The 23,009-nt window shown below is 42.8% G+C and overlaps 1 protein-coding gene across 1 annotated transcript; it reads right to left on the bottom strand.

Moving 5' to 3' along the window:
- Nucleotides 1-18,952: 18,952 nt before the first annotated feature.
- LOC133797146 (ATP-dependent 6-phosphofructokinase 3-like) lies at nt 18,953-22,657 on the bottom strand. The gene is made up of 13 exons (XM_062234963.1): nt 22,058-22,657; nt 21,837-21,883; nt 21,696-21,735; nt 21,536-21,598; nt 21,301-21,438; nt 21,057-21,215; nt 20,847-20,900; nt 20,605-20,673; nt 20,376-20,505; nt 20,011-20,273; nt 19,848-19,896; nt 19,590-19,744; nt 18,953-19,339 (listed from the first exon to the last, which is right to left on the bottom strand). Exons 1-13 carry the CDS (start codon nt 22,163-22,165, stop codon nt 19,148-19,150), a joined length of 1,467 nt encoding a protein of 488 aa, XP_062090947.1. The 5' UTR covers nt 22,166-22,657; the 3' UTR covers nt 18,953-19,147.
- Nucleotides 22,658-23,009: the final 352 nt, after the last annotated feature.

The raw sequence follows: 23,009 nt of genomic DNA, 5'->3' as shown, positions 1-23,009 counted from the left end.
GTGCCACTACCAATAAAAATATTGAAAGAGCTTACGAGTTATTATGCACCATAAATCCCCAAATTTTGGTTAGGTCCTTAACATTTAAATTTTAGCATTCAAATCCCCAAAATAGCCAATTCTTTTATTTTATATATATATACTAGTTTTTGGATGTGTGTCTATGACACACTCCACTTGTTCTAAAATAAATGTGGCTTTTCGTTTTTCCTTTTTTGTTATCAACTAAAAAATACCCATTTTTTATATTTTAGTATTATAATTATTATAGATAAATATCTCTTGTAACTTTAACAAGTATATAAGTTTTTTTAATTGTAGAAATGCACAAAAAGACAAAGAAGATTGTCAAGAATATAACAAAGAAGTAAAATTACTCAAGAAAAGAAAGTTTTTGTAAATGAATGAAAAACTCAGCTCAAATTGAGTCTGAGAAGAATGTTGTATCTATATTAACAAAGGGGATACATGAGTATATTCTGGAAGGGACCACGTATGCCCCTGCCAACCACCATTTGTACGAAAAGGAGAAAAAAAAAATTACAAAGAATATTCTAACGGAATTTGTTACAATAGAATTTGTCACCCAATGAGCTGTCCTTGTTGTACGTTCACTGAAGCACCATTGTTTGTATTGATTTATCCTAATTCCTCAACATCCCCCCTCAAACTATGTGGGGTGAGAACCACACCTAGTTTGCTTATGAAGGTTTGAAATTGGGAGTGAGACAAGCTTTTCGTAAGACAGTCCGCTATTTGCTCGCTGGATGGAATATATCTAATCTCAAGTGATCCGTCTAGAACTTTGTCGCGTACGAAGTGAATATCCAGTTCAATGTGCTTCGTGCAAGCATGATAGACTGGATTCGATGCTAGTGCGCTTGCGCTCATGTTATCACACCATGTGATTGGTGTGGATGGCAGAGAGAAATTTAGCTCCTGGAGAAGAGATTGCACCCATGATATTTCTGCAGCTACTTGTGCAAGTGCTCTATATTCTGACTCGGTGCTGGAACGGGAGACAACAGCTTGTTTTCTTGAAGACCATGCGACAAGTGTGTCTCCAAGATACACACAATAACCTGCTATAGAGCGCCTTTCGTCTGGGCAGCAAGCCCAATCAGCGTCTGAAAATCCAGTAAGAGCGAGATTGTCATTGTAACGAATGTGTAGTCCATGGTGGGGTGTACCTTTTATGTATCTCAAAACTCTTTTTGCTGCACTCCAGTGAGCAGTAGTGGGTGCCTTGAGAAATTGGCTCAATTTATTTACAGCATAGCTAATATCAGGTCTTGTGTTCGTCAAGTATTGTAATCCTCCAATGATACTTCGATACTCTGTCGGATTAGAGAGAGGTTCACCATCTGTAAGTGAAATCATCTTTCCAACTGTCATTGGCGTGGGGACAGATTTTAATTGTAGCATCTCGGTTCTTCTGAGTAGTTCCTCTATATATTTTGATTGAGTTAGATACATCCCAGTGTCATCACGATAAACTTCAATCCCCAAGAAGTAATGCAAAGATCCCAGATCCTTAAGTGCAAAATTCTTATTCAATCTTTTCTGTGAATTGTTTTAGCTTGTCTGTATTGTTTCCTGTAACAATTATATCGTCAACAAATATTAACACCAGAATAACAAGATTATTGGACCTGTAAAAGAACAGGGATGAATCAGCTCTTGAATTTACGAATTTCCAGCTCAGAAGTGTGGATTTCAATCTGTCAAACCACGCCCTTGGGGCTTGTCGAAGTCCATATAATGACTTAGTGAGCTTGCAAACAAAATCAGGTTTTGTTTTATCAATAAATCCCTATGGTTGTTCCATAAACACATCCTCCACTAAATGACCATTCAAGAACGCGTTGTTCATGTCCAATTGTCTTACATCCCATCCTCGTGAGACAGCAAGAGTAAGAACGATCCGGACTGTGGCTGCTTTAATTACAGGACTGTATGTCTCTCCAAAATCAACACCCGGTCTTTGCTTAAATCCCTTCGCCACAAGACGCGCTTTGTATCGCTAAAATGACCCATCTGAATTTCTCTTCTCCTTGTATACCCATTTGTTGCCGACAATGTTCATGTTCGACATTCGTGGAACCAAGATCCATGTTTTGTTCTTCACGAGAGCATTAAATTCTTCATTCATGGCTCCATTCCAGCCAGGATGACTTAAAGCTTCAGCAATAGATTGTGGTTCTCGGCTGATCTGTTCCCACTTAGATTGGCTTAGATAAGTCTTAGGCTTGAAGATTCCAACCTTTGACCGAGTGATCATATGATGGCCAGTACATGTTGCAACGTTATCTGTCTCTGGGAAACATGGTGATGATGATTCGGCATCATGGGACTCCTCATGTGTGTTTGATCTGTTTACCGATACACTAGGGGAAACAGCTTCATTAGTCATATCAAAGTTAACAGCATTTTCAGTTGAACCATTTACTTGATCTGTGGTATGGCTAGGAGAAGGTGATGAGTCAGGTGACCCATGGTTTTCCTCTTGATGATCACTATCAATTTGAGAACCTGCTTTATCAGGAAAATTAGATAAGTCAGATGTGTGAGGATAAAATGATGCCGACCAAGATGGGACATAAAAAGAGACACACGACTCTGGTTTGTGAGTATTTAGGAACCCATTTTTGAAGGGAAAGTTGTCTTCATTAAAAAACATTTCGTGAGATGTACAAACGTCTTGTGCTACTCAAACATTTATAGCCTTTGTGATTTTCACTGTAGCCGAGATTGACACATTTTGTGGAATGAAACTGGAACTTGTGACTTTGGTAGGGATGGAGGAATGGAAAACAAGCTGACCCAAAAATACGAAGGAATTTGTAATCTGGTGTGCGTTTGAAAATAAGTTCGAATGGTGACTTATTGTTAAGTACTGGTGTGGGTAGACGATTAATGAGGTACACGGCTGTTTGGAAAGCGTCCCACCAGTATTTTTGAGGAACACTTGACTGAGCAAGCAAGGTAAGTCCCATTTCAACGATGTGACGATGCTTGCGTTCAGCTCTACCATTTTGAGCTTGTTGACGCCGTTTTTCGTCAACAGATAAAAGAAGAGAGCACGTAAACAATTAAAGACAATGACCAAAAGAAACAAACGAATCAAACACACTGTTTTTTACGTGGTTCAGCAGTTAAATCTGCCTAGTCCACGAGTCTCTGTTATTAACCTCAAGATTATCTCTGAACAATTCTTTAGCATGAATTCTACAGAGTTTTCTCCCAAGGATCAGAATTTCCCCCTTACAATGGTGCATGCCTTCTCTATTTATAGAGAAGGATGCAGAATACTATCCCACATATTTTGGGTAGTTACCCTTTTGTGAATAAAAATAAATGGCTTTAAATGCCAATAATCAGATATAAAAGGAAACGTCCCCCAAAGATCAGGGGACGTATAACTGTATTAAATAATATCCCACGATTCTTGGGGATTTACATCAATTAATGAGGGCTACATCTCATAGTTATAATACTTGTAGATATTCAAGGTGGTTATAGCGTATCTTCAAGGCTCCAACATTTCTGGTCTCATGTCATTGTGCGAGCCACTGACATCTCCCGAGCTAACGTTTCTTTCGAGATGGGAGATCGAGCTCAAGAACCATGCTCCGAAGTTCCTGAAGATGAAGGTGTTCTCGGAGCTACCTTTCGAGATCGAGGTCATTTCGAGATCACCGCATTCGAGATCATACATCATACTTTGCAGGCTCGACTTACAATCCTAGATCACTCTAATCCTCACGAGACCATTTGTTGCGAACTCAGATTTCGAGGTCATATTTACTATGGCTCGAAATCTGGGTATAACATTTTGCCCCCTCAAAAGTATTTGTTCGAATCCTAAGAGAAGGAAACTTCTGAACTACTCTTTCTGGGAACCATACCGTCGCACTCTTGAAAATGGACACGTGCCAGATGGGTATTGCTCACTTTAGGTACTTGAGTACCTTGGGAACACGCCCACGATCGTTCGTCTGACAACTTTTCGGCGCCATCTTGTCACCGATTCCCATCCATTCGATCTGTTGAGGATTTTAACCAACGCTCCTGATCAATTTAGTTTTCCCACCTATATATATAAGACCTCCTCTTCGTCTTCTTCTTTACGTTTGTTCATCGTAAACCAGAAAAACAAGAAAGCCAGAAACTTTCTTAAGAAGCTTCCGTCCCGTGCATGTTTTCTCGACCCAAAAAACAAAGGAATCCTGGTCTGTTCGAGTCAGTGAGTTCTTTCTTGCAACCTCTTCTCCAAACGACGATTTTGCTGCAATCACCATCACTGTGTAAGTATGCCATTTTTGTTTTTAGCTCTTTTTTTTTATGTCGTACTTGTTGCGTATACTAGAATGATACGATAGGAGGTTTTGAATCAATAGGCTTTTATGTTTTCTGGATTTTCTTTCTGGATGTCCGCCTCTGGTTTATGCCCAGTTTAGTCCTTTGAACGGAGTTTCCACTTTCTGGGTTTTGAAAATTTTAGGCCATGTTTCTTGTACACTAAGTTTTCGGGTAAAAACCCTTGTTCTTGACAATTACACGAAACCCAAAAATTCCCTTTCCTGGCTAACCGCCACCTTTCTTTCCCTTGAATTTCGGGATTTTCAAAAAATCATCCACGTTCTTTTTCTTCCCTATGGAACACGCGCTCTGACTCTTTAGTGAGGGTCTTAATACTTAGTTTCTTGTCCTTAGATATCCGAGCTCATCCCATTGAGCTCGTGATCCTTGCATGCATGGCCCTCACCATTTTTTCTTTCTCGTTAGATGTCACAGAATCCGGAAAGACGGTGGGGGTCATTACGAGCAGTCCCTTACGAGCCCAAATCTCCGAGCCCGGAATCAGTTTTTGCCTGGAACCAACGTCGGATAAAAGAATACGAACTTGCGCACGAGCAGGAGGACATTCGAGCCCACTATCGTCGTCAGATAGACGAGGTCTTTGAAAAGAAGAGAAGAGTTCTTCGGGAAGCCATCTATCCGGAGCCCAACCCTGGACCTAGGCCAATTCCCCTCGACCCAGCGTTAAAAGTCACGGTTGCATACCACCCAGGGGAACTCCAGTTTTCCTTAATGGCGGAGCCTTCGTCTTCGCAGCCTAGGAGGGAGATGTTTGAAGCCGAATTCTACCAGAGCTCGGTTACCACCACCGACCAAATAACTGATATCTTGGCCCTCCATGGCCTTGGTTCGTTGGACACACTGAAGTGTCGAGCTCCGACAAGGCATGAACGGAGCTGTTTCGCTCCTGGGGGCCGCGATTCTAGTGTGAAATACGCGGCCTGGAGCCAGGAACATATAAGGGCAGGAGCTTTGCTGCCCCTGAAGTCCTTTTTCAGAGACTTCATTGATTTCGTTGGGTTGGCTCCATTCCAACTCAACACCAACTCATACAGGGTGCTGTCTGCCCTGAGGTCCTTGTTCCACGAGCTGGGGTGGACAGGGCCTTCACCCCAAGAGATTTTATATCTCTTTTGTTTGAAGAGTAATCCCTCCCGAGCTCAGGGAGGAGATGGTTTTTACTATCTTTCGAGCTACCCCAAAGAGACAAAGATCTTTGAAGATCTTCCGAACCACCCTCCTAACTTCAAGAAGGCTTTTTTCTGGACAGACGGTCTGTTCCCGTCTCGACACCGTTCGTTCAGGCGGATTCGTAAGTGTTCTCGTTACTTTCTATTTTTAAGCTCGGAATTTTAGCCCTAAAATCCATATTTAGTTAAAGTGTACCTCGTCTTTCAGCTAACTTTCAGCGTCCCACCCCTGACGAAACAATGAAGGAGCACAGAGAGGCCCTGCTCCGACTCCCATACGGCAGGAGGTCTCTCTCATTTCTATTACATGAGGACAAGCTACGAGCTTGTGGGTTGTTGGGACAGGGCCAGTCAACCTCTGACTGGTCCAGTAAAAAATATGGACGCTGGGAGGAAGTGCCACTGCCCACAGGCATCCTTCCTCCTAGGAGAGAAAGGAAAGCATCTCTCCCAATTCGCTCGAGAAGTCCGCAGTCAGGAAATGAGGCCAATGACGAAGCCTCGAGTTCGGACTCCGGTGGAGGTAAAACCCTTCCTACTTCGCGAATGTGGTCCCCCACTTTATTAAAACACAGGCCCAATAGACTAGTCTCGTGCCCACAGGATAGATACCACTTCTACATATGGAGTTGGGTAGACGACTGTGTCCATAGGTTTGATAGTGGGCTCGGGAAATACGACACTATGTACACCACGGACGAGGTGTGGAATGGGATAGCTGTGCAGTATGGGACCAATGAATATAGGGACCTTTCGAGGTTATCTCCAACTTATAGGGAAGGCACTCCCCCCGCCTCTTCTGAAGACGGGGGAATTTCATGGTCCCCAAGCTCGAGCTCGGGGGAGAGTCTCAGTTAGGTTTTTTCTTCAACTGGTTTACATCTTTTCCCAAAGTTATTATCATTGTTTAACTCACTGTCATTATGCAGGTGCCATGAATCCCGACCTCGACGCCGTGCTCTTTAGTGATGGGGGAGCTGGCGCCCAGAAGAGCAAACGCCCGAGGATACCAAAGAGGCCCGACCGACAGTCCAAGGTACCTAAACATCACGAGACGACTCCCACGGCCCAAATCACTGCGAGCACCTCCAAGGAACCGACTGCCCAGGTTGATGGGCCAGGCCCTACTGCATCCATCTCGCAGCTTCCCACCGAGACCCGGTTAATAGTTGTTCGGCCCCCGAAGAAACCTTCTACCTCAACGGTTCAGCTGCCAATGGCCTGAACTCATACTGAGGAATATGTACTTGATGGCGCCGCTGGGACAGAAGGGGCGATTCTCAGCTCGGACGTCCTTTCTCGGGTGGGTCAGAGCTTTTCTGGCTTTGGCGCCGACCACTGGGACCTCGTGCGCAAGGCCTCGGACTGCAACACTCTTTATGAGAAGAGTATCGAACTCTCCGCCGCGGTAGCCTTCTCAACTCTATTTAGAGTATTTATGTCTCTGATTATAATTCTGATTCGTTCTTTGTGTTTCAGGCCCTTGTTGTTTCAGCACAACTCAACTATAAGCTGACCAACGAGGTGCAAACGAGCTTATCTCTGGCTCAGAAGTTGAAGGATCTCGAGCTGAAGATGGTTGACGAGCTCAAAGACTCGAAGTCTGAACTTGAAAAATTGAAGACCCGTCTCGAGGAGCTTGAAAAGTTAAACGCTGAGCTCGAGAAGGCCAATGCCAAGCTCGAAGAGGAGAAGTCTGCCACCCTCGATTTCATGGAGAGCGAGAAGACCCGCCTCCTGAATGAGTCTAAGGAGCAGAGGGAGAAAGCGGTCGACCAAGCCATGTACAAGCTTTGGGCCGACAATGCCGAGCTTGACACCAGCTTCCTGGGTCCTCTCGAAGCCACATATGTTGAGCGGTGGAATGCCCGTCTTTTGGCAAGTGCAGCTGCTCAAGAGGCGGCCCAGCAGGATAGTCATGCTATTCGTCCTGAGGGATCCGGTGCCACTGATGCTGAGAAGGCCAAGGAGACTCCTCTTCCTTAAATCCGATCTCGGAGAAATCAGTTATCGGGGCTGCGTCCCCTTATGTAATTATTTTATGCCCATGGGGCTGATACAATTTCTTTAACTAATTCTTTTACATGCTTTGCATTTCTTGGCTCGAAATATTTTGCACATTTTTATAATTGATGAACTGGTTATGTTTATTTACGCATACAAACATAGTTTGGATTTAGGCTCGAAATTCGATGCATTCATGCATAGTTTATTAGAATTATCCGTTTCCGACCTCGTTATTTATCAAGGTCGGATATTACTTCAGCCATGAACTCGAAAGTACTTATATGGTATGTAATATGAATGATTTGGTTATCCTTTTAGTCACTTTTCCTCTTCCTCAGTATTTTGGCTCCGAGGTTACGAGTTCGAAACTATTTTTCTTTTTAAGATTTTCCAGCCTCGATCTCGACATATTTCGCAATAGGTTTAGGTTCCCATTTATCATCGATCGATAATTTGGCTGGTTTGTTCCAAACCTGTTAAGCTTGCACATCTGGTTAACCCAAACGTTTTAGGCTTTTGGTAGTTCGGTTATGTCCGAACTATCTAAGCCCGCGTATTTGGTTATATCCAAACACTTAGTATGTTTTTGATAACTCGGTTAAGTCTGAACTATCTAAGCTTGCTCGGTTAAGTCCGAACTATTTAAGCTCGCGTATTTGGTTATATCCAAATACTTTATGTTTTATTTATTATTTTTTATTTTTTAAGCTGGTGGTATGTATACCAATGATGCCCCCTTAATATCCTATGAGTGTGACCATAGGTTATTAAATTAAGAGAGATTGCAAAAAAAAAAAATTACATGCGAAACAAAGTAGACATGTTATTCAAAAACAAACTAACAGATAAAAAATCATGGTTACAGGCAACACTTTTCCTATACTATTAATAATAAGGTCTAAGGTGTTCGCCATTCCATGTTCGTGGTATGAGGCTCCCATCTAATCTCGCAAGTTTGTATACGCCAGGGCGGATGACTGATTCTATCTGGTATGGTCATTCCCAGTTTGGCCCGAGTACTCCTGCTGCTGGATCTCGGGTTGCTAAGAATACGCGTCTCAATACCAGATCTCCTACTCCGAACTTTCGATCTCGAACCCTTTTATTGAAATATCTTGTGGTTCGTTGCTGGTAAGCAGCATTTCTCAGCTGAGCCTCCTCCCTTTTTTCTTCGATCAAGTCTAGGGTTTCTTCGAGCTGAGTATGATTGGAGCTCTGGTCGTAGATCTGAGTTCGAATCGTTGGAATTTCGACCTCAATGGGCAACATTGCCTCGCAGCCGTATGCTAGAGAAAATGGGGTATGTCCAGTTGATGTCCGAGCTGTAGTTCTATATCCCCAAAGGACTTGAGGTAATTCCTCAGGCCATCGTCCCTTTGCTTCTTCCAACTTTTTCTTCAAAGAACTTTTGAGAGTTTTATTAACGGCTTCGACCTGACCATTCGCATGAGGGTGAGCCACTGACGAAAAGCTCTTTATTATACCGTTCTTGTTACAAAAGTTGGTAAATAAGTCGCAATCAAACTGGGTTCTGTTGTCAGACACAATCTTTCTTGGCACTCCATATCGGCATACGATGTTCTTTACCACGAAATCTAGGATCTTCTTCGAAGTTATGGTCGCCAATGGTTCAGCCTCCGTCCATTTTGTGAAGTAATCAACCGCGACCACAGCATACTTTACTCCTCCTTTGCCAGTTGGGAGCGAGCCTATGAGGTCGATGCCCCACACCGCAAAAGGCCATGGGGATGTCAACATGGTCAGTTCGGAAGGTGGAGCTCGGGGTATCGTGGCGAATCTCTGGCATTTGTCGCACTTTTTCACGTACTCGAAAGAGTCTGTTTTAATGGTTGGCCAGAAATATCCTTGGCGTATAACCTTCTTGGATAGGCTATGCCCCCCGGTATGGTCTCCGCAGAACCCTTCATGAATTTCTTCAATAATCTTCTTTGCCTCGGGAGGAGTTACACATCTGAGCAATGGCATGGAATACCCTCTTCTGTATAGCCTTCCGTCCAGGATGGTGTAACGAGGAAGTTGATACATTAGATTCCGAGCCTGATTTCGATCTTTTGGAAGAATTCCATTTTCGAGGTACTCAACTATCGGGCTCATCCAGGTCGACTCTGTCTCGATCATACACACATCTTCCTCGTCAGGCTCAGTAATGCTGGGTGCTGACAAGTGTTCTACGGGTACAACATTCAGCTCCTCATTTTCGGCGGAGGTGGCGAGCCGAGCTAAGGCATCTGCATTTGAGTTTTGTTCTCGGGGAACCTGTTCGATTGCGTAAAACTCAAAAAACTCTAATGCAGACTTTGCCTTCTCCAGATAAGCTGCCATTTTTGTACCACGAGCCTGGTATTCTCCCAAGATTTGATTAACCACGAGCTGGGAGTCGCTGTAGCAATGTATAGCTTTGGCCTTGAGCTCTTTTGCTATTCGTAGTCCCGCAAGTAAAGCCTCGTACTCAGCTTCATTATTAGATGCTTTAAAGCCGAACCTTAACGCAGAGTGAAATTTGCTCCCTGCAGGAGTGATCAGAATAACTCCTGCCCCTGCTCCATTTTCATTTGATGAGCCGTCGACGTAAAGTTTCCACAGCTCGTGGGCCGTGGTTGTTACCTCGTCGTCAGCTATACCGGTGCACTCCACTATGAAATCCGCCAAGGCTTGTGCCTTAATGGTCGTTCTCGGATGGTAGGTGATCTCAAACTGTCTGAGCTCAACAGCCCATTTAAGGAGTCGACCAGACGCCTCTGGTTTAGACAAGACTTGCCTTAGTGGTTGATCTGTTAGTACATGGATAGGATGTGCCTGAAAGTAAGGGCGGAGCTTGCGAGATGAATGGATTAGGCTGAGGGCGAGCTTCTCCATTAGTGGATATCTTGACTCTGCCCCCAATAATCTTTTACTGATATAGTAGACGGGTTTCTGTACTCTCTCTTCTTCTCGAACGAGCACCGCGCTTATCGCGTGTTCGGTAGTTGAGAGGTATAGGAATAGTACTTCTCCTGTCTCAGGCTTCGATAGGATGGGCGGCTCGGCTAAGTGCTTTTTGAGCTCCTGAAAGGCTAGCTCGCACTTATCCGTCCATTCGAACTTCTTACTTCCTTTTAATAAGTTAAAGAATGGGAGACCGCGATCCGTCGACTTCGAGATGAACCTGCTCAGAGCTGCCATCCTGCCAGTCAAGCTTTGAACATCTTTATGCTCCTGAGGTGAAGGCATATCGATCAGAGCCTTTATTTTGTCCGGATTAGCCTCGATCCCACGAGAATTGACAATGAAACCCAGAAATTTTCCTGAAGACACCCCAAAAGTGCACTTCTGAGGATTCAACTTCATGTTGAACTTTCTGAGCACGCCAAAGCACTCTTCGAGGTCTTCAACATGGTTCTTGTTAAGTTGAGACTTTACAAGCATGTCATCAACATAAACTTCCATGTTGTTTCCTATTTGCTCTGAAAACATCATGTTTACGAGCCGCTGGTACGTGGCTCCGGCGTTCTTGAGTCCGAACGGCATGACATTGTAGCAGTAAAGCCCTTTATCTGTGATGAAGCTCGTATGCTCTTGGTCGGGGGCGTGCATGGGAATCTGGTTATATCTAGAATAGGCATCCATGAACGACATCAACCCATGTCCCGCCGTGGCGTCTACGAGCTGGTCAATTCTCGGCAGGGAAAAACAGTCTTTTGGGCAGGCCTTGTTGAGGTCCGAGTAGTCAATGCACGTTCTCCACGTCCCATTGGGCTTCGGAACCAACACTGGATTGGCCACCCAGTCAGGGTAAAAAGCGTCCCTTATGAAATTATTTGCTTTTAGCCTGTCCACTTCCTCCTTTAGTGCTTTCTTTCTGTCTTCATCCAGCTGCCTTCGCCTTTGCTGCTTCGGGGGAAAGCTTTTGTCTATATTCAATGTGTGGCTCGCTACATTAGGGCTTATTCCCACCATGTCAGAGTGTGACCACGCGAAGACATCCTGGTTTTTCTTCAGAAAGCAAATTAATTGCTATTTTGATTCGTCTTGGAGGTGTTTCCCGACCTTCACCTTCTTTGAGGGATCAGCTTCCTCGAGCTGAACCTCTTCGAGCTCTTCCAAAGGTTGGAGGTCAACCTTCTCCTCAATCCTCGGATCGATCTCCTCATCAATTTCTAAAACTGTCCCATCTTTATTCTGTATGACAACGAGTGCTTGAGCGCTCGTTTGTTTCTTTCCCCTCAAGGAAATGCTGTAGCACTCCCTTCCTGCCAATTGATCTCCTTTCAATGTTCCGACTCCGCTCGGAGTTGGGAACTTAAGGGCTAGATGCCTTACAGATGAAACTGCCCCCAGCCCGACCAGGGCGGGTCTCCCGAGCAATACATTGTAGGCAGATGGTAACTCTACTACCACGAACTCCATCATCTTGGTCACCGAGACTGGATAGTCTCCCAAGGTCACAGGGAGTTCGATGGACCCCATACAGGTGGTTCCTTCTCCAGAAAAGTCGTACAACGTGGTTGCACAAGCCTTCAGGTCGCGAAGGGAGAGTCCCATTTTTTCTAGTGTTGCTTTATAAAGAATGTTAACTGAGCTCCCATTGTCTATGAGAACTCGGCGCACTCTTTTGTTGGCAAGCTGTAGGGTGATGACACGTGGATCATGATGAGGGAACTGGACATGGGAGGCATCCTCCTCGGTGAAGGTTATGGGCTGAGTTTCAACCCTTTGGCTTTTTGGTGCCCTTGGTTCGGGTTCATAAGGAGACCCGTCCCCTGTCTTTAGCTCATTCACATATCGCTTTTGAGCATTTCTACCCCCTCCTGCGAGATGAGGACCTCCCGAGATGGTTATTACGTCCTCTCCATCTATCGGCGGAGGCCTGTCTTCTTCCCGAGATCGGGAGTTATTATTCTGTGCTGCCGGAAGCGCGGCTACTCTCTGGCTGGCAGTAGTCTGTCCAGTATTCTGGTTTTTGACATACTGCCAGAAATAACCTCTCGAGATCAACCCTTCGATCTCGTCCTTCAGCTGTCGGCACTCATCAGTTGTGTGTCCGGTGTCCCTATGAAACCGGCAATACTTGCTGGAATCCCTCTTGGACTTTTGATTCCTCATAGGGTCCGGACGCCTGAAGGGGACCTGGTTTTCATTAGCTAGGTATATGTTTTCCCGAGACTCGTTGAGCTCGGTGTGCACTTTATATACGGAGAAATACCTTTCTCCTTTCTTCTTCTTTCCTCCATCAGCCTCGGGGTTATTTCCCTCGCTCTTTTTCCTCTTTGAGGGATTCTCCGAGGTAGGCTGTGGAGCTGCTGGGTCAGCCGAGGTTGAGGCAGAGTTAATGTTTATCGTTGTAGTTTCGGTCTACGAGGTCGCCTTGAGCGTTGACCTCGCCTCCTCTACATTGACAAATCTCTGCGCCCGTCTGTTAAACTCGGTTATCGACCTCACCGATTTCCCTTGCATGTCATCCCAAAGGGCACTCCCGGGTAAAACACCAGCTCCGATAGCCATTAGGTGCCCACTGTCATCCACATCTCGAGCTCGGGCGACCTCTAGATTAAATCTTGTTAGATAGCTTTTCAGTGTTTCGCCCGGCTGTTGTCGGACGTTGGTCAAAGTGGATGCCTCTGGTCTGACTCCCATCATAGCCCGGAACTGCTTCTTGAAGTCCCTAGACAACTGATCCCATGAGGTTATCGAGTGTCTCTTGTACTTCTCGAACCAACTCTTGGCAGGTCCGGCTAATGATGTTGGAAACAACATGCATCTGAGCTCGTAACCCACGTTACTAGCTCTCATGATAGTGTTGAATGTACTCAGGTGGCTACATGGGTCAGTTTTTCCCTCAAACGCTGGGACGTGAGGAATCCGGAACCCTTGGGGAAACTGAGTGTTAGAAATATTGGGAGCAAACGGCTCGAGCTCCTCATCAGAGTCCTCATATCGACCGTTCCCTCGTTCATTCTTCAAAAGCCTAAAGGCTTTTTCGAGCTGATCAATCCTTTCTTGGACTGGGTCCTTAGGCGGTGTCTGGAATTGCCAGTCATTGATTATGATCCCAGGCTCGCGTCTCCGTGAGGGATCTCTACGCCCATTTAGGTGATTCCTTATGTCCGGATTCGTCTGATCCCCCTTCCCCCTGCTCTGATTCAGATGATTCCGCAGGTCGGGACGGGTCTTGCGGCTTCCGGTATTTTTACGACCTCGGTCGCGTTTACTGACGGACCTGGTTTCTCCGGACTCGTCACTGGTGAAACTTACTGATCGGTCGTTTCGAGATGGGTTCTTCCCGTGTCGCCTTGTCTCCGCAGTGTGAGACCGGGACGTCTGACTTCTCTCGGATTGTGCGCCTCTTCGCTCCTGGAAAGTCTCCCTGTGTCCTTGCCTATCCCCCGTATGCCCTTGATCCTGATTCTGAACAGGTTGAGCGTTTCTACGGGGAGGTGAAGGATATCTTACGGGAGATGGAGGGAATCGTATAGGTGACGGTGGCTGCCTCCCTTGCTTCGGCCTAGAGGGTCCAGAATTTTCCCGAGATGGGCCAGTTGCGTTCGGTGCACTACCAGGAACCTGAGTCCGAGCCTCGGTAGGAGCTCGGTTATTCTCAGTTTCTGTAGGTGCTTCCGCAGGTGGATTAGGCGGGACCCGAGCTAGGGTACTCCTCTGAGGCCTAGAAGGAGCAGATGGCTCTGCTGGTGCTGGAGGTTGTGCCGGCCTCCTTGTGGCAGCATTTTTTCGTGGACGTCCACGGGGCCTCCGGGGAGGAACGTGCACGTCCCTTGGAGGAGGGACTTGGTCTTCGTGCGGAGGCGGGGGCTGAGCCACCTGCGCCTCCGCGGCTATCCTAGTCAACTCCTCGTTACGTTTGTTGGCTTCTGCCAACAACTGTTTCAGCTGCCGATTCTCCAATTCTACAATAGGGACATAACGTTCAGGGTTATAGTACATGTCCTCATCCCTTGGTTGTGGAGGTGGTCCCCGGGAATCAGAGGACCCACTCCTTTCATCAGCGTCCGGGTTCTCCATTGGTTGTTTTCCAGGACGCCTTGGGTAATTTTCTTCAGGAGTGTTCTGATTGTTTGCAGCCATGAATCTCTCAGGGATGAATGCTTAAGGCTCTCAATGAAAGCATCAAACTGTTGACGCCATTTTTCGTCAACAGATAAAAGAAGAGAGCACGTAAACAATTAAAGACAATGACCAAAAGAAACAAACGAATCAAACACACTGTTTTTTACGTGGTTCAGCAGTTAAATCTGCCTAGTCCACGAGTCTCTGTTATTAACCTCAAGATTATCTCTGAACAATTCTTTAGCATGAATTCTACAGAGTTTTCTCCCAAGGATCAGAATTTCCCCCTTACAATGGTGCATGCCTTCTCTATTTATAGAGAAGGATGCAGAATACTATCCCACATATTTTGGGTAGTTACCCTTTTGTGAATAAAAATAAATGGCTTTAAATGCCAATAATCAGATATAAAAGGAAACGTCCCCCAAAGATTAGGGGACGTATAACTGTATTAAATAATATCCCACGATTCTTGGGGATTTACATCAATTAATGAGGGCTACATCTCATAGTTATAATACTTGTAGATATTCAAGGTGGTTATAGCGTATCTTCAAGGCTCCAACATTTCTGGTCTCATGTCATTGTGCGAGCCACTGACATCTCCCGAGCTAACGTTTCTTTCGAGATAGGAGATCAAGCTCAAGAACCATGCTCCGAAGTTCCTGAAGATGAAGGTGTTCTCGGAGCTACCTTTCGAGATCGAGGTCATTTCGAGATCACCACATTCGAGATCATACATCATACTTTGCAGGCTCGACTTACAATCCTAGATCACTCTAATCCTTACGAGACCATTTGTTGCGAACTCAGCTTTCGAGGTCATATTTACTATGGCTCGAAATCTGGGTATAACAGAGCTGAAGTATGTGGGCATGAGTGCTCAAATGCTATGCCGCATTCTAACACATCTGAAGTGAACGCTTGATACTCTCCACCCCAATCTGTGTGGAGAGTTTTAATTTTCTTCCCAAACTGATTTTCAACTAAGACTTTAAACTGTCGAAAGACAATAACAGCTTCAGATTTGGCTCGTAATGGATAAATCCAAGTATACCTACTAATGTCATCAACAGAGTGTATATAGAAGCGAAAATTTGTGTTAGACATGATCGGGGCTGGTCCCCAAATATCAGAATGCACAAGATCAAGAATAGATAAAGCTCTTTTTCCATTAGTTTGAAAAGAGAGTGAATGTGATTTATCAAGCTGGCAGGCTTCACAGAAACTTGATTCATTAGAATTTGTTTTTACATTCATTTCTTTCAAGACACTATCTAAAACACGTTTGGATGGATGGCCTAACCTATGGTGCCACTTATCCTTGATTGAAATAAAAGATTTAGCAACTACTGGCTGGTTTACATTGGAGAGAAAAACAAGTGGTGTGTTTGAGTAAAACTTTGGCTGTGATTTGCTGGAGAGAGTGTGTGGTGTCTCAAATTGATAGAGGCCATCTTTAAGTTTCCCTTTGAGTAGAACCTGCCTTGTCACCTTGTCCTTGACATAACACAAATCAGAGAAAAATTCAACAAAGACGTCATTATCAGCTGTTAACTTTGAAATGCTAATTAAATTTTTGGTGATATTCGGAACATGTAAAAGCTCTTTCAATGAAAGTTTTGAGGCAGAAGTTGTTGAAAGAGAGCCAGTACCAACATGTTGGATTTTGAGTAAATTACCATTTCCCACCATGAGTGTTTCCTTACCATTGTATTCTTCCTTCTGCTGTATCTTATTTGCCTCACGTGGCTAGTAGCTCCGCTGTCAGCATACCATGCATCGTGATCAAGAGTTTCAGGTGATGTTATTAAAGCCATTTGTGAGGTGCTTTTGTTTTGATGCGGGTTTCCTCCTGGTGAAGTCCCCATGAAAGCCTCATCATATCGATTGTAACATTAAGCTGCGGAATGGCCATATTTCCCAGAAACTTGACAAGTGGGCTTGGAACCATTGCTACGGCCACCACTTCTTCCACGGTAGCGGCCACCTCCTCTGCTGTTGTTCAAATTTCCTCTGCCTCCATTTGATGTATTACCAATCTGACCACGACTTCCAGTAGAATAGCTTCCCTTATTAACCAAATGAGTCGAGAGAGTACCCGATGAAGTGAGTTTGTTTCCCGACACAGTGTTGAGTCTATCCATCTTCCCATCAACACTCAGAAGGATGTCTTGCAACTCTTGCCAAGATGTAGATGGCCGAGCCTCAATGATCAATACAACAGGCAAGTAGTCAATGTCCAAACTAGAAAGAACATTTGAAACAAGATGAGATTCTGGATATGGTTCACCTGCAAGGGCAAGAGCATCAGCCCATTGTCGTTTCTGCCGTAAATATTCTGCCATTGTGAGTGACCCTTTTCTAGCTGTTTGAATCTTTGTTCTGTACTCATCTATTTTGGCTCGAGAATGAGCACCGTAGAGGGCTTCGAGAGCTCGCCAGAGTGACGCCGATGAATCGCAACCCATGACTTCAGAAGCTATCCCTTCTGTCATCGAACCGTACAACCAGCCGAGTAACAATTGGTCATTCACAATCCATTGTTCAAAGGCCAGATTTACTTGGCCTATAGAGTCGATGATGCTGCCATCGTCTTCGGTTGGGCGAGGAAGATACTCAGGAGGTCTGGGTATGGTGCCTTTGATGTAGCCGTCGAGTCTGTGCCCGCGGACGATTGCCGAAACCATGGTTTTCCACAGTGGGAAGTTGTTCCGATCCAACTTCAGGGCAAATGGCTGGTTGAGTGTACTCCCAAAATGAGGTACGTTCACATTTGGAGCTTGAGTTTGTGAGAATGATGGCTGCTGTGGGTTGCTAGTTGCAGTAGACCCAGATGATCGATTTCCTCCTCCTTCAGTAGGTGAGTTGCTGTGGGTTTCAGCCATTGATGAAAGGTAAAAACCAAGGATGCCAAACCTGTCTCTGATACCAACTCAAGAAAAGAAAGTTTTTGTAAATGAATGAAAAACTCAGCTCAAATTGAGTCTGAGAAGAATGTTGTATTTATATTAACAAAGGGGATACATGAGTATATTCTGGAAGGGACCACGTATGCCCCTGCCAACCACCATTTGTACGAAAAGGAGAAAAAAAAATTACAAAGAATATTCTAACGGAATTTGTTAGAACAGAATTTGTCACCCAATGAGCTGTCCTTGCTATACGTTCACTGAGGCACCATTGTGTGTATTGATTTATCCTAATTCCTCAACAAAATTATTTGATAAGTGTAAAAAAAAAAAGACAAAAAAAAATAACAGGATGACATGCACGTGTTTATTCACACTTGTATATGATATAGTAAATATATGAGAAAAAATATTTGAAATTGAGAGGTCTGTTGGTGGATAGAGAGATGTAATATCACAAATTCATGCTTATTATTAACCATATTACTTAGCGAAATTTGAAGTTGGATTGGAGCAGGAGTGTTCTCCATCCAAAAGAAAAGTAATAAATAACAACACTCAACGATAATCGATGTTTAATATCTAAAATTAGATCTTGAAAACCAAATAGTTGTGTTGCATCTCTATATTAACAGCTTGAGCAACCTCCAATGCATCAGTCTCAATAAAATGCACACTCACGCCAATATCCAGCAGCCATTGCATGCTAAAAAATGCCTGATATTCGTTTTGAGAAGGCTGCCATAGCTTGACCAGCCGAATTGCGTACAATGCCAGCAACACCCATGACTTGATGCTGCTTACCCAATGAAGCATCAACCTTCAGTTCATGGTTGAGAAGCAGGGTGAGCTGAGTGAGTCAGTGTGAGTGTGAGACTTATTACAGGACACATTATGGTATTAGCAGCCTGATCTAAAAGAACACCAGGCGCCCTAGTTTTATTACATAAATATATTTTTATTTTTTAAAAAACTAAAAATTAATAAATGAGTTCACTGTGAAATTTGTTTCAAATCAATAAATTAAAATTATACAGACTAAAATAAAAACCTAATGGATTAATTAAAGTTTGATTAATTATAATAAAATTAAATTAAAAATATCTTAGTTCATTTTGGAATACTTTGTAGTGTATAAAATTATTATTCCTTGAAATTTTCTAACAAAAAAAAGTATAATATCTAGTTAAAATGTAGATGATTAAGATAGTTTTTTAAAAAAAAACAAATATGACAAATGATCAACATTTATTCTTTATTTTCCATAATTTGTGTTTGTTTATATTTTCAATGTTGTGGTCAGAGCAAGAATTAAAAAATAAAATAATAATAATAAAATTATCCTTAAAATTTTGGATTTTTTTTTCTTTTTCAAATTACAAGGAATTTTGTTTTTTTTTTAAAAAAAAAAACATAAGATTGATAATGTAATTTTCATATTTACAAATAAGTAAATGCAGAATCAGAGTGCAATAACAATTAATTACTCTTTTTTTTTCTTTTTTGAACAACAACAATTAATTACTCTTAATTGCACGCTTATACATGAAAATGAAATGCCACTTATTTATCAGAGCATTTTTATAATAAGGTCTCTATACTTACTGATCTAAATTACATGAAACTAATTTCTTTGTTCACCAAAATATCTTCTGAAAAAGTTTCTTCGTCCGTCGCTTGGCAGTCTTCCCCCCTCCTTTCCTCAACATCTTTGGAACTCAAAAAGCTTGGCTGGTTGGTTGAAGATAGAAGCCTAGCCCACATTCTATCAGTTATCACTACATTGTTTTGCTTCTCAGTGATTCTCTGCAAAGTAACCCAAACCCAATATGAAATTACAATATAGTGAAATTGAAATGAAGCATGATAGGGTTTTGATAGTGAAGCTTTCAAAATGTCAAATATCACCTTACCTACTCTATACCTTTCGGCATACAAGATTGGTAGATAAGAATATGATTATGCAATGAGCCAAAATTAATTTTTTTTGTAAGCAAATATTGAAGTAGCTAGCAAATATGGTGATAATCTTTTATAATAAAAAGCATGGACTCACATAGAAGGGAATGTAAGAATGTCTTCCATTGACAGGCCCAACTGTAAAGCCAGTGTAGCCTGCCATTGCTCCATGAACAGCACTTTGAGCAAGAAGTGTGCAGTACACATTATCAGAGGCATTACTTGGAACAGCTCGGATCATGTACGTAGGGTCTGCAAACATAAAGTGAAAATTATTAAGCTTAACAACTCTACTCATTCCCAACTTCTGCAACTTTTATTTTAAGACCAATTCACATTTATTTATGTTACAAACCTATGTATTTGAGGGTTATAGCCATCTTCCTTTGTTTAGCAAAATGATCCTGCAAAAGGGCATTGATTCATTTGTTAATGGAGCAAAGCAATATGTTGTGCATTTGCACACCCAATCACTTGACTTAGCTTGAAGTGACTGAATTTGTAATTAGAAGCCGAACCTTGATTCTCTGGGAAATCCATAGGCCAACGTCTTTGAGAACCTTGTTGCCTGAAGCATCCTCTTTCTCCATGTGCATGCTTTCAGAGAGAAGCTCTTGCCCAGCTCCTTCTGCTATGACAAGAACCAAATGCCCATTTTCCTTGAGTCGTTTCTCGATGTATTCGAAAAGTCCACCAGGGCCTTCAAGATAAAACGGTGATTCTGGTATCAAGCAGCAATCTACATCTCGGCTTGCCAGAGTTGCATACATAGCAATAAACCCTGCATCGTAGCACCAAGGTAAGCAGCAGTATTATGAAATAAACCAATACTATTTTGGTCCTGAACTCAAGTTATGAAATACCAGACTTTATTGAAGCTTACCACTGTAACGGCCCATCAACTTCACAACACCAATGCCATTCTCAATGCTACAAGCTTCAACATGTGCTGCATTAATTGCACGTTGAGCCTCCTCAACAGCAGTATCAAAGCCAAAAGACCTGTCTATAACCTGTGTCATCAACAAAACAACAATCGGTCGATTATTTTACAGTGTCAAAAGTAGTCACTCATTCATCAGTAACAATAGGTAGCCAAGCATGGAATTAACCGGAATATCATTATCAATGGTTTTCGGAATCCCGGCAACAGAAACTTTGAGCCCACGCCTTTTGATTTCCTGCATAGTAGACAATTATGCTTACTTTCAAGATCATATTCGGTTCGGATAAAGATAATGGAATCAGTTCTTTGTTCTCGCGAGATATTCTCAATTTATTCCAGTTTAAAACGTAATGGTTTTAGCTGCTATAGAGGTCACATTGAACACTCATATTCTGAAAATATAATAACCTCAAATATTACAGATGCTCCCCTCTGTGTTCCATCTCCTCCAATTATATAAACCTGGGAAAATAAATCGCAACATAAAAATTAACCAATGAAGCTTCTAACACACCATAAAACTCCACAACCTACTCAACAATGTTAAGCTATGAGCAAGCTCATCACACACACCCTCCTGTTCTGAGCTATGATTTTTGTTAAATTTGAACCACAAACCTGATTAATTCCTCGATCTTGAATGCTGTCAACTATCTTTGAGGTATCATGGCCTCCTCGAGATGTGCCAAGAATAGTTCCTCCACGTTTATGAATATCATTCACTATCTTAGGATTTAAGGATATGGTATTTCGAGCATAGAAACCTCTGTATCCTCCCTACACAATTTTATTTTTTTATTATTTTACTTTTAAGAAAAAATTTATAAAAAAAGAAGAGTGAAAGATTAGAAAAATGACTTACATCAATACCCAGGACTTTTTTTACTCCATACATGTAATGCAACCCACAAACGATTTCTCTAATGACAGTGTTGAGACCAGGACATAGACCCCCACATGTGACGATACAAGCATGAACCTCATCGGATTCAAACCAAACCTGAAACAACACCACCAAACGTTATGTTAATCACTCATTAACTGAATGTATTTCATTGATCAAAAACCCTTTCTTCTTCAAATCCTAAACGACATACCTTTTGGCGGGGTCCGGCTCGCCGAAAATGTACCCCTCTTGGACTCTTTTTGTGCACAACAATCTATTGTAACAAAGCACAAATAAGAAAGCTTCCAAAAAAAAAAAACACACACACACACACACATGCACATACACAAGAAGATGATGAAGAAGCTCACCTTTTGAGTAACGGTGTCATCCTCATTCACAAAGTATTGCCTGGAAAACGAAAACCCATTCGACCAATTGTCAATGTCAAACGAAACCTTTATATTTTATTGCAAATTAAAAATCAAAGAGGAAGGAAAATTAGATAATACTTGACGACAGAGTAAGCCGGATTGTCTTGCAATTGATTTTGATAGGTCTGTCACACATTAAATATTGCATACTGTTATTATTTGATTCAAACAAAATCAATGAAAGAATAGTAATTTGCTCTACATAAAAAGTTTAGTTTTTGTGTTTTAGTTAAACACGAGAAGAAGTTCTGCAATTAAATTAGCCTGGAATAAAAAAGTTTAGAGGTAGAATGGCGTACGGGAAGATCAGGAATATAATCAGACAAATGAGGAACATCTTCAAGTACATAACCACTTTCACCGATCACAACCTTATGCTTCTGATCGCAAACTGTATTAGACCCCATCCGGACCCGACAAAAACCCGACCCGCAAGTGATTATATATTCTAAATTATCTAACACGTACGGCGAGGCTTCCGTTGAGGGAAACTGATCAAAGTGAGAGCAGAGAAGGGAAGCGTACGACAACGACAACAGCACAGAAGAAGAATAACGACAACGAGTTTGAGCAATGAGTCGTGAGAAGCGCCATACTTATAGGAGAGGAGACCAAGTAGTCGTTGACCGGATGATCAGAATTGAGGAGTACAACAACAACTCATAATCTGGGTCAAATACGACAATACAGAGGCAGAGCACCTGTATTGGGATTTTGGCTTTTAGTTTTGGTTTTTGAGGACCAAGAAAAAGAAAACAGGTGGCTCCTCAACGTTTTTCCAAATGATGAGGGTAGAAAAGGAGAGGTCCTCGATTCACATTCACAATCTCTTGGAGTTGGAGGAAAAAAGGCAAGGATATTATTGGAAAATCAATGAGTTCTAGAACTTTATCTTGATACATTGGTCAAAATATATAATTTTTTTTACTTTTACTTTTGTGAGAATAAGTCCTGTGACCAGTGCCATGCTGGGCTTGAGAGACAAGAAATTTGAATGACGAAAACCATAGTGGGTGGGTTGGTTCAATCAAAACGACTCTTATTGGGTAATTTCCTAATCGTTCTTTCTTTATTACCTGGAAAAGGAAAACGACAGTTATTACCCGATACTTTTCTAGGGCGGGATATTCTTGGCTATGTGGCCTGTAGCACATTAGTCTTTCTGTTTTTTGGTTAGTATATTACATCAGGCAGATTTTTTAAATATATATATGTATTATTATGGATCAGCCACCGCCACTACCCGATAGC

The sequence above is a fragment of the Humulus lupulus genome, chromosome 8, assembly GCF_963169125.1.
Source record: "Humulus lupulus chromosome 8, drHumLupu1.1, whole genome shotgun sequence".
NCBI lineage: Eukaryota > Viridiplantae > Streptophyta > Magnoliopsida > Rosales > Cannabaceae > Humulus > Humulus lupulus.
Note: the sequence above shows the minus strand (reverse complement) of the source record. Positions and strands in the feature narration are given on the sequence as shown.

Excerpts from the sequence above, each read along its gene's own strand:
- LOC133797146 (XM_062234963.1), bottom strand. The coding sequence starts at position 22,165 with ATGGGGTCTAATACAGTTTGCGATCAGAAGCATAAGGTTGTGATCGGT. Across the intron at positions 20,674-20,846 it reads GAGCATCTGTAATATTTGAG|GAAATCAAAAGGCGTGGGCT; the intron begins GTTATTATATTT and ends TCTACTATGCAG. Across the intron at positions 20,274-20,375 it reads GTTGATGGGCCGTTACAGTG|GGTTTATTGCTATGTATGCA; the intron begins GTAAGCTTCAAT and ends GCTACGATGCAG.